At 39.0% G+C, this 16,321-nt stretch overlaps 1 protein-coding gene across 1 annotated transcript; it reads right to left on the bottom strand.

Moving 5' to 3' along the window:
* Positions 1–7,110: 7,110 nt before the first annotated feature.
* LOC113567901 (UDP-glucuronosyltransferase 2C1-like) lies at positions 7,111–13,466 on the bottom strand. Its single transcript, XM_026996038.2, has 6 exons — positions 12,734–13,466; positions 9,736–9,884; positions 8,946–9,077; positions 8,600–8,687; positions 8,289–8,508; positions 7,111–7,685 (listed from the first exon to the last, which is right to left on the bottom strand). Exons 1-6 carry the CDS (start codon positions 13,464–13,466, stop codon positions 7,400–7,402), a joined length of 1,608 nt encoding a protein of 535 aa, XP_026851839.2. The 3' UTR covers positions 7,111–7,399.
* Between the last annotated feature and the right edge of the window lie 2,855 nt (positions 13,467–16,321).

Genomic DNA, 16,321 nt, shown 5'->3' on the forward strand with positions numbered 1-16,321 from the left:
AGGAGTACACCCTCCCAAAGGAGTAGCAAGAACATCTCCAGTGCAAGGTTTATTTCACAATTATATAACATGTGACACCTGTTGGCCATCTCAACCAGCCACAGTCAACAAAATGATTAAAATAGCCCAGTAATATAGTTTTGCATCTACAAGCATGTGTTCAATTCAGTTAAACTCAGGATTAAGTACACCAGTCTATATTAAAGCTAGACGATCAGGACTAGCAGAATTAGCAGGACTGATAGAGCTAACAGGGCTTGTTGAACAAGTAGTACTGACAGAATAAATGGAACTTCCCGCGTCTCTACTCCCTCTACATATACTTCCAGTGGCGGCTGGTGAAAAATATTCTAAATGGGGATATTTGTGACACTTTCAGCTTCAGCAAACATACCAATACAAACCACTAGTGCTCTGTGAAATATCCAGGAATTATTTAATTGGCATTAAAATCAACAGAATAAATGAGTTATCAGTAGCTGCAGCTATAATGTGCTCACATAGATGGTACATTATTTAAGAAGAGCTCATCTTGGATAAGTTCTCCAGAACCACCTCTAAAACACACAACTAAGATAGCTAATGTTAGCAAGCTACTATCTAAAGTTAGCTAGCTAGCTAGTGTTAACAAGTTAGGGAACACTAGCTAGTTCTATTTGCTAGAACAACCATCAAATTAGACAACTAGCGAACTAAGTTAACGATGGCTAGCAGTTAACTAACACTAGCGTAAACCTTGACTAGCTAGCTGGCCAGTCATCTTAGCAAGCTCCTCAGAAACATGTAGTTTCTCCACCAAAGTTCTCGTAAATGGACTTTAGAGAAGATATTTTATTGAATTTTGGATCGCCTGAAATACAATATCTTAAGTAACCGCGTTCTTGACTGTCAGTAACTTCAGACGTCCCTACTCCACCAATGACTAAACGTAGAAACTTCCTCTATCAGGAGGGGCAGCACCATAACACCCTTTATTGGCCAACCGCCACTGTATCCTCTTATCTCGTCCCCTACTTGGTAGGAGAACGCCATTAGGTGGTGGGTAAAGGTGACAGAGACAATCACAGTTAATACAATATTATATTATATGCACCGTATTATATGTGTCAGTTATATTCATTCTTCATATGTTATGGCCATTACATATTCCATTATTAGTTTGCATACTGTTCATTTACGTTAATGTGTCTTTTCTCTTTCTCGTCGTAAGTTGGCTTCCTCTTGATTCCCCACGTCCAGGTTTGCCGTGCTTCCACTCTTGTCTGCAAAGGGACCTCTCAAGTACTGCGTCTTTTCCTACAAGATTCTTAAGTAAGGTTTTTTTTAGTCACAGTAATATAATACAAGGATGGACTTGCAACAAGAGTGCTGGGATATTTCCTGGTGTGTTGCTGAGAGAGCTAAAACAGAACCCGATATAACTGTTGAAATACTGAGGTGGGTATTGGCCCACGGTATCCTTAATGCCAATCACAGCCTCCTCAGGACAAATTGCCATTTGTTTGGGCCTCGAAAATTAGCTACTGATTACTATGTGTGTAACACTATGTGTTAAAAGACATGATCCGAGTGGCTGGCTGATCACCGCAGAATCTCAAAATATACCTGTCATGTCAAATATCTGGACCTGTTTGTGAGTCCAGATCCTGCAGTTTGCAGGTCCTGCGACAATGTTATGACTGGCAGTGAGGGTTGTGTCAAGCTTTAAAGGGAAAACAACCATGTCATTGTACATGTCATTTCTCGTGTGTTTTCCTGACAAAATATAGTTAGGAGAGCATACAGACTTGTCAACTGGTGAAAGATCTTTTATTATGTGACCCTTATTGCCAATCAGTCATGTAGTGTGCAAACCACAACTTCAAGATTCCCATTTGCAAGTTGTGTAGTGTGAATTGTACAATGATCTAACAGCTTTGAAAGTCAAGTAGTGTGTCCATGGCATAAGTTAGCCAGTTTGTTCAGTCTGCCACTTGAGTAGAGACTATCGGTCCCATCTCAAATGACGGCTAGCTCCTAATTAGAACACTATTTAAAAATGACAATTTCAATGAACAGTCATTGAATATTAAATTAGGACTTACACTATTCCTGAATATAAATTGCTTTAGACGTATCAGACGTATTATGCAATATTTGTTGGCGGTTTGGCCATTTTATGCATAACATAGTGCACAACATAGGGCAGAGGAAGAAATTTGAGATGGTGCCATTAGTCTCTGCTCATCAGGAAAACAGCTCTGTTCAAGACACGGAGATTCATTCAGGAAGTTAAATTTTAGGAGCGTGCTTATTGTTGTTCAGAAATATTTTTCCTTATGGTTATTGTGACAAGAAACTGTGACGTTAGGAGGCTAAGCAGGATGTGGGGACGAATAACATTAAACAAATATATTTATTTGTACACGCCATAGCCCTAGCCCTAGCCCTAGCCCTAGCCCTAGCCCTAGCCCGCAGGCTATCATTGTCCAACACCGACAACACAAAGGCGTAAACGATAGACTTATATTCATGTATGCTAATGACACAATGAGGAGCAGGTGTGAGACACAGGGAGGGTGTGGTCACTTTGACGAACAAAAACACACACAAACACACACGCATGGAGGTGTTCAGGGGGAGGGGCCGTACCGTGACAGAAACGTGTGTGGGGAGCTGGGTGTTTTCACTTTGGAGTTGCTGTGATTGTAGTGGGCTGTTCTAGCCCTGATATAATGATATATTGGTGAAATATGAGGCTTGGTGATGGAGCTCTGTGTCATGAGATGCCTTAATCTGATACAAGTAGCACTGCATGGAGTATGAAATCATTTTAAACATTTGGGACCAACATTTGTAACAAATTTCACTATGACACAAATATAGCCAGATTTAAAATAGCCTTTACAATTTCAGTTTTTTATGGATGGATTACTGATGGATCTGAGCAATGCTGATCTGAGCATTGCTCAGATATGCATAAAATACATTTTTTAAGCTTGGTGCCTTATCACTAGTTCATCAAAGAACAAGAAAAAAAATACAACAATTATTTTATTGTATGTTCAGCTATACATGTGCAGAACACCCTACTGAATCAACAAATAAAAGTTAGAATATTTAAATTTTATTTTGCTCAAAGCAAAATATAATACAATATACAGATAAACACATTAACTTTGAGTGCTTAAAAAACAAATGAAATTACTAATGAAAAAGCTTTGAATACTTTAGACTGTGTTGCAATTTCTGCATTGATTGGTCTAGGATTTAAACCCACTGCAATGGCTTAAACAGAGAAACAAGAAAAAACACACTGAATGAATAATGTCTAGTTTCCTAACACATATAGAATTACCCCATAATTATAATGACCAATACAGTTGTATACACTAATTTATTCACTCTACCTTGTCCTTTATTGTGGTCCTTCTCAAACATTTACGGAAGAGCCAAATGCATGTTTTCAGAAAGATGAACATTACCAGTGCAGTTATGGAGAGTAAAAAGGCAGCCACGTCCAAGCAATGATACTGGTACCAGGTGAAGTTATGGGCTTCTACCCTCAGGTGTTTGGCTCCCTTATTCCGCATCACAGACAGCCTGTGATGTCGATCCAGAAGACAGCCTGGTCCAGGCTCCTCAGAGAAGAAGCTCAAAAGAACCGACATGCAACTGAAGAATGACAGTCACTCTCTTCACACAACATTCCAGGTTGTCTACTATCCCCTTGTGGCTGTCTGATCTGTGTATAAGGCCTGAAACTTGCAGAAACTCAAACATGTGAATACTACAGTACATTTTATAATGCTGCCTGATTTATACTGCACATAATTGATTTTTCTCACAATGGTTATTGAGATAATACAAAGAGTGTTTACAGAAAAATAGGTTTAAACATTAAATTAGAAATATTAATAAATAAAAATATATAAAATGATCCGTGTACAGAGCAGAGGCCTCTGCAGGCTTCTGCAAAGGATTCTGTGTAGGCTTCAGCAGACCTTTGTGTATGATGTATCATAAACAGGTACAGAAAACCAAACTTATGTTAGATAAAGTCATTTAAAAAAAAGAGAAGTCTTCTCTTGCAATGTAATGGTCAAAGCTCCAACTTGTATAGGTGTTAAATATCAATTTGCATATATTGACTAATGAATGGTTTGGATATAATGATGGCGATTTCAAAAACTAGTATGTAAATTAAGGTAGGGCGAATAAATAATCACTCCTCAAAACTGTATAATAATTTGGTTTTTTTGTGTGATTGTCAGACATTTCCAGAGAGTGCCTCAATAATGCTTGTTATGTTTAAGTAAAGGACGGGACTAGCTATTCTCTTTAACTAATTCTGAAGTCTTCATCTTTTTTTCCTATTTGAATGTTTAACTTTAAAACTAGCTCACTGGGGATTAAGGAACAACATATTAATCCTCTATTGTTAAATTGTGAACTCCTTTTTTGTCAAGGAGAAACTGGTATTTTGTGAAAGGTAAAATAAAACTTATGTAGTATATATATGCTAAATTTCTGTCAATACAATTTCTTCAAGAATAAACAAAGTTTATGTCTATCAAAAGACATATATAAAAAATATATATATATATATATATATATATATATATATATATATATATATATATATATATATATATATATATATATATATACTTGCTATACATGGATGTGATTTTCTAGAAATAGTGCTTTGAAAATTTGAATGTTTGAAAATTTTCAGTTTGGGTGAGGTCAGAGTCCCATGCAAGCCACTGGAGTTCCTCCAAATCAAACTTTTCAAACTATGCCTCTTTATGGACCTCACTTTGTGCACAGGGACACAATCATGTTGGAACAGAAAAGGGCCTTCTCCCAAATGTTGACACAAAGTTGGAGGCATAAGACTGTATGCTGTAACATTAACATCCTCCCTCACTGGAACTAAGGGTCTTACTACAAACCCAGAAAAACAGCCTCAGAACATTCTTTAAAGGATATCTTTAATGCAGTTACAGCTATATTTTTTGGAATTTGTGTATTAGCTAACTAAGGTACATTTTAGAATAGCTTGCTATTCTACAACAAACATCTTTACAAAAACATTTAGCAAATCCCAAGTTTATTTTGGCTACTGACTTTGTTTCATCTGCAAATTCATGTATTTATCAACTGCTAACATGTCAAAAAATAGCAATAAACAAATGCATTATGAGCTGTATGCAGACGTTACGCTCATGAAATGATGTAGTGCTGGAGTGATTTGGAAGCTACATCCATTGCTCCTGGGCAAAATCACGCCCCTCCACAACAATCAGGCAGGGAAGACCGCCCTCTTGTATAGAAGTTCCTAACTGTATTGCTGGACAACATTAAAAAATGTAACCTGGTCTAGTTGATTACAAACTATTCACCTGGAAGCATCAGCACTTTGCCACTGAGAGTCATTTCAGACATGCTCAGAAGCAAAACTATCAAGGGGAGAAAATATCTGCATAGCATCATATTGAACAATAATGACCAGGTAATACATCCAACACAAAACACAGGGCCAGTGCAAGTTCCGGAATGTGGAGTTTGCTATACACACATGGTCACTGACCTGTCAATAAACTTGCAGGCACTCTATGATTGATGGCAGAAAGATAAAGCCAAATCTGTCCTGGTACTATTATCAGGTGGACGTTATAGGTCAAACCAGTTAATGTTCAAAAATGTTATGTATATAAAAAGTATTATATGGTTAATTCATAAAATTCATTCGACTGGGTCCTAAAGTTTCAAGAGTGTAGATGTGTTTGGGGAACTCTCTTGATTCACTACCTTGGGATAAGTGTCTCTTGACTTCCCCGGATCTGGCTACAGAGGACGGAGGGCATAGGGTAACTTGGAGGAGTTCAAACTTGACGGACTGGTCACTTTGAACCAGTTTCTAACAGAGAACAGATTAAAAAAACACCTTAAAATTGGAGATCATCAGTGAACAGGTAATCCCTGTTTGCCATGGTCACAGGACTAAACAGAAACTCTTGGGAGAGGATATATAAAAAGTGTTTCACTTGCTGGAGGAAATCTATCTGATCCATGTATCTGGGGCAAATCCCTGGCACGTAAAAAAGTGATGTTGGCAGCTGTCTACAGAGGTGCTCCACAGCACTTCTAAATGGGAAAATCAGGACTTCACACTGTTCTTTGCTTCATTCTCCAGTAGGTGTCCATGTGCAAGCAGCTTCCAACATAAAGTACCTGGTTCTGTTCCATAGTCAAATGCACATAATCTTTATGTTCAGAGAATCCTTCAACATATTGTAATTTGGCAGACTGTATGTCCAGCTCTTCATAAATTTCTCCATGTTATTAATGATGTCCTGCTTGGTACCTATATTACCTACACCTATATTGCCCAGAGACCTTTACAGAGGGTGTAGCACTGTGGATAAGAACAGTCATACTGTGTTCTCTGACTTTGATGTTGATCCAGTTTCTGAATTCTGTTGGCCAGACTAGGATCTTCCCTGCTGTCACACCCAGTGGAGCCTGGGCCACAGTGAGCAGGAACAGAGCACTGAGAGCAGCTCTCCCACATGCAGACATGTGTGCACTGTGAGCCGGTATCTCTGCACACACACAGTAAACAATAGAGGCAGCACATGGGTCACTGACCAATGAGAGGCCAGCAATCCCAAATTACACAATCTACCACGTCCTAATGATACCAATATTAGGAAGACACTTTGACCCATATATCCAGACTGCTACTGAAAGGTCCTCAAAATGCAACTACTGATGACAAAAGTAGATTGGCATTATACATTATGAATCTCTTTAACATATGACCAGAATGGGTACATACAAGGCAGCCAGTCCTTGCAGTTTTGATTAGCACCAAAGTCAGATAGAAACACATCCTGTAATATCAATGAATATCTAAAATAGCGTATCTGAATAGGTTAATTTTTTTTTTTTTTTTTTTACTTTATTAATGAAATTTTTTTGCACATCAGTGATATATATAGCCAGAATCTGACCAAATGCTTTCATCTTTCAGGACTAGTGCTCCAATGAGTGGAAATAAGTATATAATTACATGGACTATGAAATACTTTGTTATAATATACATATACAGACTGCCTAAATTAATGTAACAAATAAAAGTTATAAAATTTACTTTTTATTTTGTTTAAAGCAAAACACTATACAAGACAGATAAAGCCATGACCTTTGAGTGATGCAAAGATGAACAAAAATAATTAGTGAAGCATATCTTATTTAAACACTGTGCTGAAATCACTGTTCTGATTGGTCAAGGAATTAAAACTCGCTGCAATAGATCAAACTTACACATAGGAAACTACTGCATTTATAGTGTACATTAACAGCATTTTACACCCCATAATAACTAATACAGTGATATACTCTAACTTAGTCACTCTTTCTTGCTCTTTCTTGTTGTGGTCTTTCTTAAACATTTACGGAAGAGCCAACTGCATGTTTTCACAAAGATGAACATGACCAGTGCAGTTATGGAGAGTAAAAAGGCAGCCACGTCCAGGCAGTAGTACTGGTACCAAGTGAGGTTATGGGCTTCTACCCTCAGGTGCTTGGCCCCCTTGTTCCGCATCACATACTCGATCCAGAAGACAGCCTGATCCAGAGGCTTCATAGGTTGGTCATGGTGGATCCGGGAGAGTCTCATTATGTTCTCTTTGTACCTGAGTGAAGAAATTAAATAGATTCTGGAATATAAAATTTCTGAAAATTTGGGCTTGAAAAAGCACATTCCAAGGGCATGAAAACTAAGATTGCTGAAATTGTCTACCAGTGTCAGAATCAGTAGTTTTATATGAATGTATAAATACATGAATTAAATTATATATTAAAATATGATGATGACTACAGAATGAAAATTGAGAGATGAAAGAGGATAGAAGTGTGAAAAGCAGATGAGTAATTTGTATACATTCTTAGAAACACCACAAGAAATTAAATACTAATATTAAAGATGACATAAGAATTTCGAGGTTCACTTCAGCAGACAGACTGAGAACCAATTTTACATCATTATGCATAAGATAAGGAAATATTTTAGTGTTTTGTAGGGAATAGCTTTCATAGTTTGGAATTATTGGCATTTCCTACATAATGCTTTTAAAATTTTAGATCTTGACCACAAAGCTCATCTCACTGGTATCTGGGATGAGAGATTTTCTTAAATGAAAACAGAGGTGCTACAGATCCAGTTGGGTAATCTTACACATAAAGGGTCATTATATCTTAAATAACATACATGTATGCATATTACAATATGAACTCACGATGGATTGTGTATAACATCAGTGAGAGCCTCCTTCAGGTCTTTGGACTCCATTTTGTTGAAGTCAAGCATTACAGCTGCTCCCTTTGTTCTCATGTGGTTCATGTTATCTGGCTGATCAACAAACAGTGGTAAACCCACCATTGGGACTCCATGGTAAATAGCTTCATACAGCCCATTAGTCCCCCCATGGGTGATGAAGGCCTTGGTTTTAGGATGTCCTATTGAATGTAAGCCATTAGTACATGATGTAGACTATTTACTACAACAAACTGTTGTAGGCTATACACATAAAACAAAACCTAGTTATACCTAGTAAGTCATTCTGGGGAATCCAGTCATACAATCTTGTATTAGGAGTGAGAGTATCTGGCTTATCTCCTGTGTATCTCCACAAGACCTGTAATTACATACAAAATTAGGGGCAATGAACAATACGATGAAGCTAATCGAGTACCCATGGCAGAGCAATGAAACAAAATTGAATGCGGCTTGTCACATCTTTCCCAGGAATTATAGAACTGCCATGCCTCAGATCCACTGGACTTCTGTTTCTAAAGTCAATCTTCACTGCATCTAGATGATAATGCAGAACTCAAAAGACAGCTGAAATTGGAATAAATGGAGACACAAACAGTTTAACAGTGCAAACTGAGACCTTTTGAGGGATCTGCCCAAGTGCTGAGGCGATGGTGTTGGCTCTCTCTTTGGTGAGATTCTTTATCATGGAGCCCAGTGAAAACACCACAATGCCATCATCCCCTGAGGTCTGAACAAATTCTTCCAGCTCCTACAAAACCAAAATGACAGCTTATTTTCACAGGTTCCACTTAAATTACAGCAAACAATATTTTGTATTCTTGATCTTCTTTTAAATTTGTAATTTCACAGCATGGGTTGGTTTTGTTTGTTTTGGTCCACCTAATTCTTGTCAATAACAGGTTTGACTATTAATTAGTTTCAAACCATTTCTGTGGGGGCGATGGGTATGGTTATTAATGAAAAATTTCTGTGCTTGATTTTTGGTTGAGAGGGGTTATTTTTCATAACCCTGTCATAGGCTGGCACCCTTGTAAAGGACTGACGTTTGTTGTCTCATCAGAACTGCAAGGACCTTTGCCCATTTGTTTGATGCACAAGTCTATGGGTATTGTTAAAACCTGTAGAACAGGAATGTGCTAAACCTTTATGTTCTAGGTTTTTAGGAATTTTCTTAGGGATTGCTTGACTGCTTAGTATTTCTTAATGTTTAACCCAAGGCTGAAATCCACCAATGCATGATGATGATAATAATGAGGAACTGCTGCCTATTTGTGTGTTAAAGGTCTGTATGTGAAAGATGTGTAGTAAAGGTCAGGTCCTATTCCTAAAGGGATTGTTTGACTGTTTGTTAATCCTTAATGTTTAACCCGGTGCTGAAAACAACCCATGCATGATGATCATCTTACTTTAGGCAGAGGCTTTGCAGGCTTGCAGTGCAGCCCACCCACAAACTTGAAGTTTGGCAAGGATGGTCGTGGATAATCAAAGTCCCAATAGGTTCTGATCAGCCAGATGTCAGCCTTTCCTATTGTCTCACACAGGGTTGTGGGTTTGCCTGTGAAGTACAGCAGCAAAGGTGTAAGTGAATGAAAACTTCATGATGATCACTTTCATCTAAATTCTGTTCATTTTCATGTTTGTATAAATGAAGTGCATTTTTCTTTCCCTCCCCCAAAGTATGTTGGAAAATAGTAGGGAATGATCCTAACCCAATAAAAATGAGTTTATATCCACACATACATTCACAAATAATTATGTTGTAAAAACGCAGGGACAGTGGTTCTAAATTATCCAATATTTTTGTGTAAATTTATGCTTATTAAGTGTACATTTTGTCCTTTCAAACATGTCCCTGCACACCATTACAGAATGGTGTGCATTATTGAATGTTGTGGATCATATAGAATGATGTCAAGGTGCGTCTCCATTTACAGCATTTAGTTGACGCTTTTATGCAAAGTGACTTACAATTCTGAGTGAATGTTACTTGCTCAACTGAGGGTTAAGGGGCCCAAAAGTGGTAACCTGGCAGTGGTGGGCTTGGACTGGCAGCCTTCCGATTACAAATCGAGTACCTTAACCACTTAGCTACCACTGCCCAATTTACAGATGGAGCATCCCATTGCATACTGTCTCAAGGTAACTTGTAAATCCAAACAGTATATTCAAAATTAAGGACAATTTCCAAAATCTGGTTGCAGATTTTAAAAACACAGCATTCAAAAGGCTTCTTTTGGTGATGATGCAATGTGTACAGGAACAGAACACTGATTCTGATTGACAAACTCCTACACAATTGTGCACATATTGTGCCAGTGAGTTTATTCACCTCTAAGTACCAGAACTTTGCCATTGAGAGTCATTTCAGACCTGCTCAGCAGCAAATTGTAATGTCAAAGGGTCTGCCAAAATGCCTTCTTGTCAACATGCTCTTTTTTTGAATTCACAGACAGCAGTCAGAATGGGATTAAATCTAAGTAGGAAATTGGGAGAAAATAACCAAAAGGCAGAAACATAAGGAGGGTAACATTTCAAAAGCACAAATTACCTCCAAGAAGGCACAACAAAACTACGTCCAGCTGTCTTACAACACAATTAAACATTAACTAATTTAAAGTCTGCAGTGTATGGAATCATGGGACTCCTAGCCTTTCCTTCCCCACTTGCTCTCTTTCTCAGGGGTGGACATGTCCCAGCCCTCCTGAAGGGTGAGCTGTCTCTGGTGACTCACCCAGCCCCAAACACAGTATCTGGAGTGAATGTGTGGCTTACACTGCAGCCTCTGCGCAGCACTCTCTTATTCTGCCTACCACCCTTGTTGTCTCCAGTGCCACAGAGTGCTCACTTCTCTACAGCAAGCACCCCCAGTCCTTACTGTATGAAGCAATGACAGCAGAATCAACAATCCTCTCAACTGCCTCTGCTACTCCCTGTACTTTCCACCTTCTCCCTGGTCTCATCTTCGGTACTAACAAGGGAGCCTTGCCACCACACAGCTTTTTAACTGCCATGGCAACTTCATTCACTGATATGGAATTTGAGTCACCTTCAGTTTCAGGCATTGCCTCTTAATATAAGGACATGTTTACCCAAGTTGAGGTGTTCTTCAGTGTTCCTTTCACTGTTCAACAATATTCCTAGTAGAGGTTAGCACTTCCCCACCTTTACTCAGTACAGTATAGGTAACATCACTTCTTCCTCTCCTGAGGAGTCGTACAGTGTGGGTCTTTCTCCATGACCTCTCCAAGTTCCTCCCAACAACAAGCTTTTGCCTCAACAACTGCTTTAGTTACAGCCCTTCTGGACCTCTGACACCTCTCAGTTGAATCTGGAAATCTCTCTGAAAGCATTTTTCAACTTCATAGCTTTCTAGCATGTTCTAAAATTGCCACCATAATAGGCAACAAGAGATAACTGTTTCCAATTTAGTCATCACTCATTGTATATTTAGGTTTAGTGGTTTACTGTTTGTAAGTTGTTAAGTCTAACTGGGAATCTACTCATTTTTCTAAGCTTTTCTTGTTTGCATTGCTGATTGTTTTGCCTCTCATTGTTGATTGATGTTCTCTGTTTGGATTACTCTTTACTTAAGCCAGTTTGGGTGCATTTGCCATGTTCATCTAATTAACTGTTTTTGAACCATGTCTAGATTACTACTGGTTTTGGATATAAGACTGTATTTGTTTGCCAATATTATTAAACCTAGTTCAACTCAGTTTGCTAAACCTGCTCTTGACTCTGTTTCTGAATCTACTTGTGACAGAAGACTTTACCTCCACATGATGTCCTCTAAATCCCTTGATTGATTTATTGATATTTTGTTGATTTTTAAAAGTTGTTATTGCAATGCTCTTTGTATTCTTCCATCAACAGTAAGGTGCTTAGTATGTGCAAAGTGCTTGAATGGACTGTTATGAAAACCTGTGGCCTAAATGAAAGTTGAAAATAAAAACATATACATGCATAAAAACACTAAGTGATAGATCATCATTTACCTATGACTTACATTTGCATTTATGGGATTTGGCCGATGCCCTTATCCAGAGCATCTTTGGTAAATATGTAACTCCATTTTGCTATGGTCACATGGCTCAACATCATCTTGAGAGTTGATATGAACAATAATTCTCTGGATGAAATCATTTGATCTGAGTTCCTGAGGCTATCCCATGGCACAAAGGAGGGCGGTGACGGGAAACTCCCCAAATTCATAAAGAACCTATACTGTATCTGGGTAGGTGATTGCCAACTAGCATGAAAACATACTCCCAAAACACACTACAAGGTTTTAAACTGTAAAGTGGTAGGGGCAATTTCGATTTTTGTAACAGACATAAAATCTGAAATAAAAAGAAGCCCATACCAAGAAACATTTTAAATGGCAGAAGAGTGATCATCACTTACCCATGATCTCGGTATATATAGAATCCCATTTTATTTTAGCCACAAAACTAAACAGAAGATCTTGGGAGAAGATATATAAAAAGTTTTTCACTCTCTGGAGGAAACCCATGTGATCCGTGTACTTGATGCCAACCCCTGGCACATAAGAGGGTGGTGCTGGTAGCTGTCCACAGAGTCGCTCTGCAGCACTTCCAAATGAGAACCTCAGACTGATGATAAATGGCAGGTTCAACTTCTGTGCCAGCAGTTCTCCACACATAGTCATGGGGTCTGTCAGAAGAACATCAAACTGTTCCTTACTCCACTTCTCTAGGAGATCTCCATGTGCAAAGAGCTTCCTGCACAGTATCGTTTTATGTTCCATGGTCACATCAGTCAGCTCCTTGAGCTTTAGAGATGCCTGGAGAATGTTATCTTTGGGCAGATCGTATGTCCAGTACCTTCGAAATCTGTACATGATGTCAATGATATGCTGCTTGGTGTAAGGTACCTGTATTACCTCCACATTGTAGCCCGGATGCTCAGTTGTCTTTACAGATGGTGTAGCACTGTGGGTAACAACAGTCACACTGTGTCCTCTGGATATTAGTTCATCTATGATGACTTTGATGTTGAGCCAGTGGCTGAATTCCCCTGGCCAGACGAGGATCTTCCCTGCTGTCACATCCAGTGGAGCCTGGGCCACAGTGAGCAGGAGCAATATACTGAGAGCAGTTCTCCCACATTCAGACATGGCTATAGTGTGACCAGGTATCTCTGAACACGGAGTAAACTTTAGGGGCAGCATGTGGCTCACTGACCAATGAGAGGTCAGCAGTCCTAAATTACACTATCCACCATTGAGAAGTGTCATATAACCACTAACACCTTGACTGCATTATCCAGGTTAGTGTCATGTGTGCTTGAAGTTTTTACCCTTATCATTTTAAGTTTAAACTCTTTACTCCAGATTCTCTATAACCCAATACATTCAGTTTTTTAATTTATCACTACTTGTCACATAATGAAGTGGAGTTAGAAAATGAGTGCATTAGAAAAACAGTACTAGGCATTACTGTGTTAACCTCATAGACCTCCATTTTGACTGATAAATCTGCTAATGATATGACTCATATTAGATCCTGGCATGCCTTGAGCAACAGATCAGCAATACAGATCTGATCAGTGCAAATTTGACCAATGCATATCTGAGCAATACATTTTTAAGCTCAGTGCCTTATCAATATCTTATCAAAGAACAAGAAAAGGTCCAACACTACTTTTATTGCATGTTCAGTTATACATGCGCAGAACACCCTACTAAATCAACAAATAAAAGTTATATTAAAATTGTATTTTGTTCAAAGCAAAACATATAATATTTAGATAAACACATTAATGTTGCCTGCTGAAAAGACAAAGAAAAATTGTTAATGAAAAAGCTTTGAATACTTTAAGACTGTGTTGTAATTGCTGTATTGATTGGCCAGGGATTTAAACCTCTATAATGTATGTTAACAGCATTTTCTAAGCTTTTCTTGTTTGCATACCCAGTTGTATTGCCTCTCGTTGTTGGCTCTGGTTTTCTTTGTTTGGATTACTCTTAGAAGCACATTCAGTTCGGATATGTTTGCCCTGTCCATCTACTTAACTGTTTTTGAACCCATGTCTGGATTAGTGCTGTGTTTTTGGATATCAGACAGTGTTTGTTTACCAGCATTATTAAATCTGATTTTCTATTGAGTTTGCTAAACCTGCTCTTGAATCTGCTTTTGAATCTACTTGTGACAGAAGACTTTGCCTCCACATGGGGTCAGCAGGTTCAAGCAACACGCCTGAAGTGATTCCATCACTGTGTGGCCAACACCACCAATTTCTGTCACTGGAAAACATTAAGGAATTATCCTTGCAAACCCAATAGCTGACTGTGCCTGGCCCCTCATTTTTTCCATCAACAATAATGTATTTAGTAGGTGCAAAGTGCTTGAATGGGCTAATGCTGTTTGGGAACAGAGCTTAGAGGACACAATGAATGATTCACCACTCTGTGAATAATCGATTCAACAAATGTTGAATGATTCACCAGTCAGTGTTTCTACCTTGTTAGATACTGGAGCCTTTCTGTCTTTAGGCATCCAGCGCAAGGTCTCTGCTTATCAGCCATGACATGGCAGCTTGACCGCTAGCTGGTCGCGCGAGGTCATCTGCTCCCTGTTCTTGTCTCCTTTACCCCTCCCTTTCTCTTTCTCTCTCTCTAAGCACAGAAGTGGCTCATGGCAGGCACAGGAACAGCTTGTGGCTCGTTTATGCAGAGAACATCTAATCTTTACTAACATTGTCTTTTTTACTTTCTATGTAGACCCTTAGAACATGCCTCACTTTTCCCAGTCATCCTGTAGATTTAGATAGTAGATATAGGACACATATATACTCTGTGCTTTCCTCAATAAAGTGGAACTCTCTTGATTCACTACCTTGGTGTCAGTGTCTCTTGACTTCACTGGATTGATCTGGCTACAGAGGACGGAGGGCATAGGGTAACTTGGAGGAGATCGAACCTGAAGGACTGGTCACTTTGAATCAGTTTCTAACATACCTGCCACACTTGTTCTTTGCCTGATCAATCATGAGGAGATATAGCTTGACAGTGTGCGTTTCTCTGTAGAAAAGAGAAAAGAATCCCAAATGGCCTCTGTCTCTTGTGGGGTTGTTGGTTAAATGTTTGAGTGTTTTGTCTGTCTATGAGCTTGTATTTCTATGAGCATCTTGTGTACCAATACAGTATGTCTCTTTTTAGACATTTCTCACCTCTTTATGCTTTACCTAGAACTACACTGTAAAGACAGGCCTATTGTTTTTACAGCTCTGCTTGACTCTGGAGCACCTCCAACATGGTGGAACGCCTGGACCTGCACTTTATACCCATCCTGTCAAGCCTGAAGATCCAACTGGTGGATGGAAAACCCCATAGCTGTTGTCATATCACACAAACCTATTTCTTCTTCTTTGTAGCAGTTTCCCTGTGTAGTACAGGATCACATCCATGCAGGTATGCTTGTAGTCGTGTCCATTTTCAGTTCTTCCAATCATTAGCATCTCCAGTGATGATATTGGCACATTTCGTGTCCTGGTTGAGTTGACTGAGCCAGCACTTCTTCAGCATACTTTGTGGCAATTTGCCTTTGGCTTTAAGTTTCAAAGCTGTCTCCACCGCCATACCATACCACCTTCACTGGGATTCTTGAATCTTGTTTGTCACTGAAGTCACTCCTTTGCATTAAGTTTGCAGCCATGTGGTGTTGATACATAGATGCTCATATGGCTGGAACATTTTTTTCAGTGAGCAGCATGTCGAGGGCATACAGTGGTGTCCATGGGATGTCTTTTTGGATGTCCTTCATGGCCTTTACAATGACAGGATAAATAACAGCTGCAAGAGTGCTGAACCGTGATGCGCACACACTTGGATGGGGAAGGGCGACAAGAATACGACACTGCTGGAGTTGGGATGTAGGCTTCTGGCATGCCGTATGACCTTAGGGCAATCAGGATAAGTTCACAAGGCAAAGACTTTCTCCATAGCCAGGAAGGCCGTATGAAGCAACTTGT

Source organism: Electrophorus electricus, chromosome 6, assembly GCF_013358815.1.
Source record: "Electrophorus electricus isolate fEleEle1 chromosome 6, fEleEle1.pri, whole genome shotgun sequence".
Taxonomy (NCBI): domain Eukaryota; kingdom Metazoa; phylum Chordata; class Actinopteri; order Gymnotiformes; family Gymnotidae; genus Electrophorus; species Electrophorus electricus.

Bases quoted from the DNA above. Each gene is read 5' to 3' on its own strand.
- LOC113567901 (XM_026996038.2), bottom strand. From the start codon at position 13,466: ATGTCTGAATGTGGGAGAACTGCTCTCAGTATATTGCTCCTGCTCACT. The intron at 9,885-12,733 runs GTAAGTGATGAT...TGTACTTCACAG, and splicing joins TATATATACCGAGATCATGG to GCAAACCCACAACCCTGTGT. The intron at 8,509-8,599 runs GTATAACTAGGT...TACATTCAATAG, and splicing joins TCCCCAGAATGACTTACTAG to GACATCCTAAAACCAAGGCC.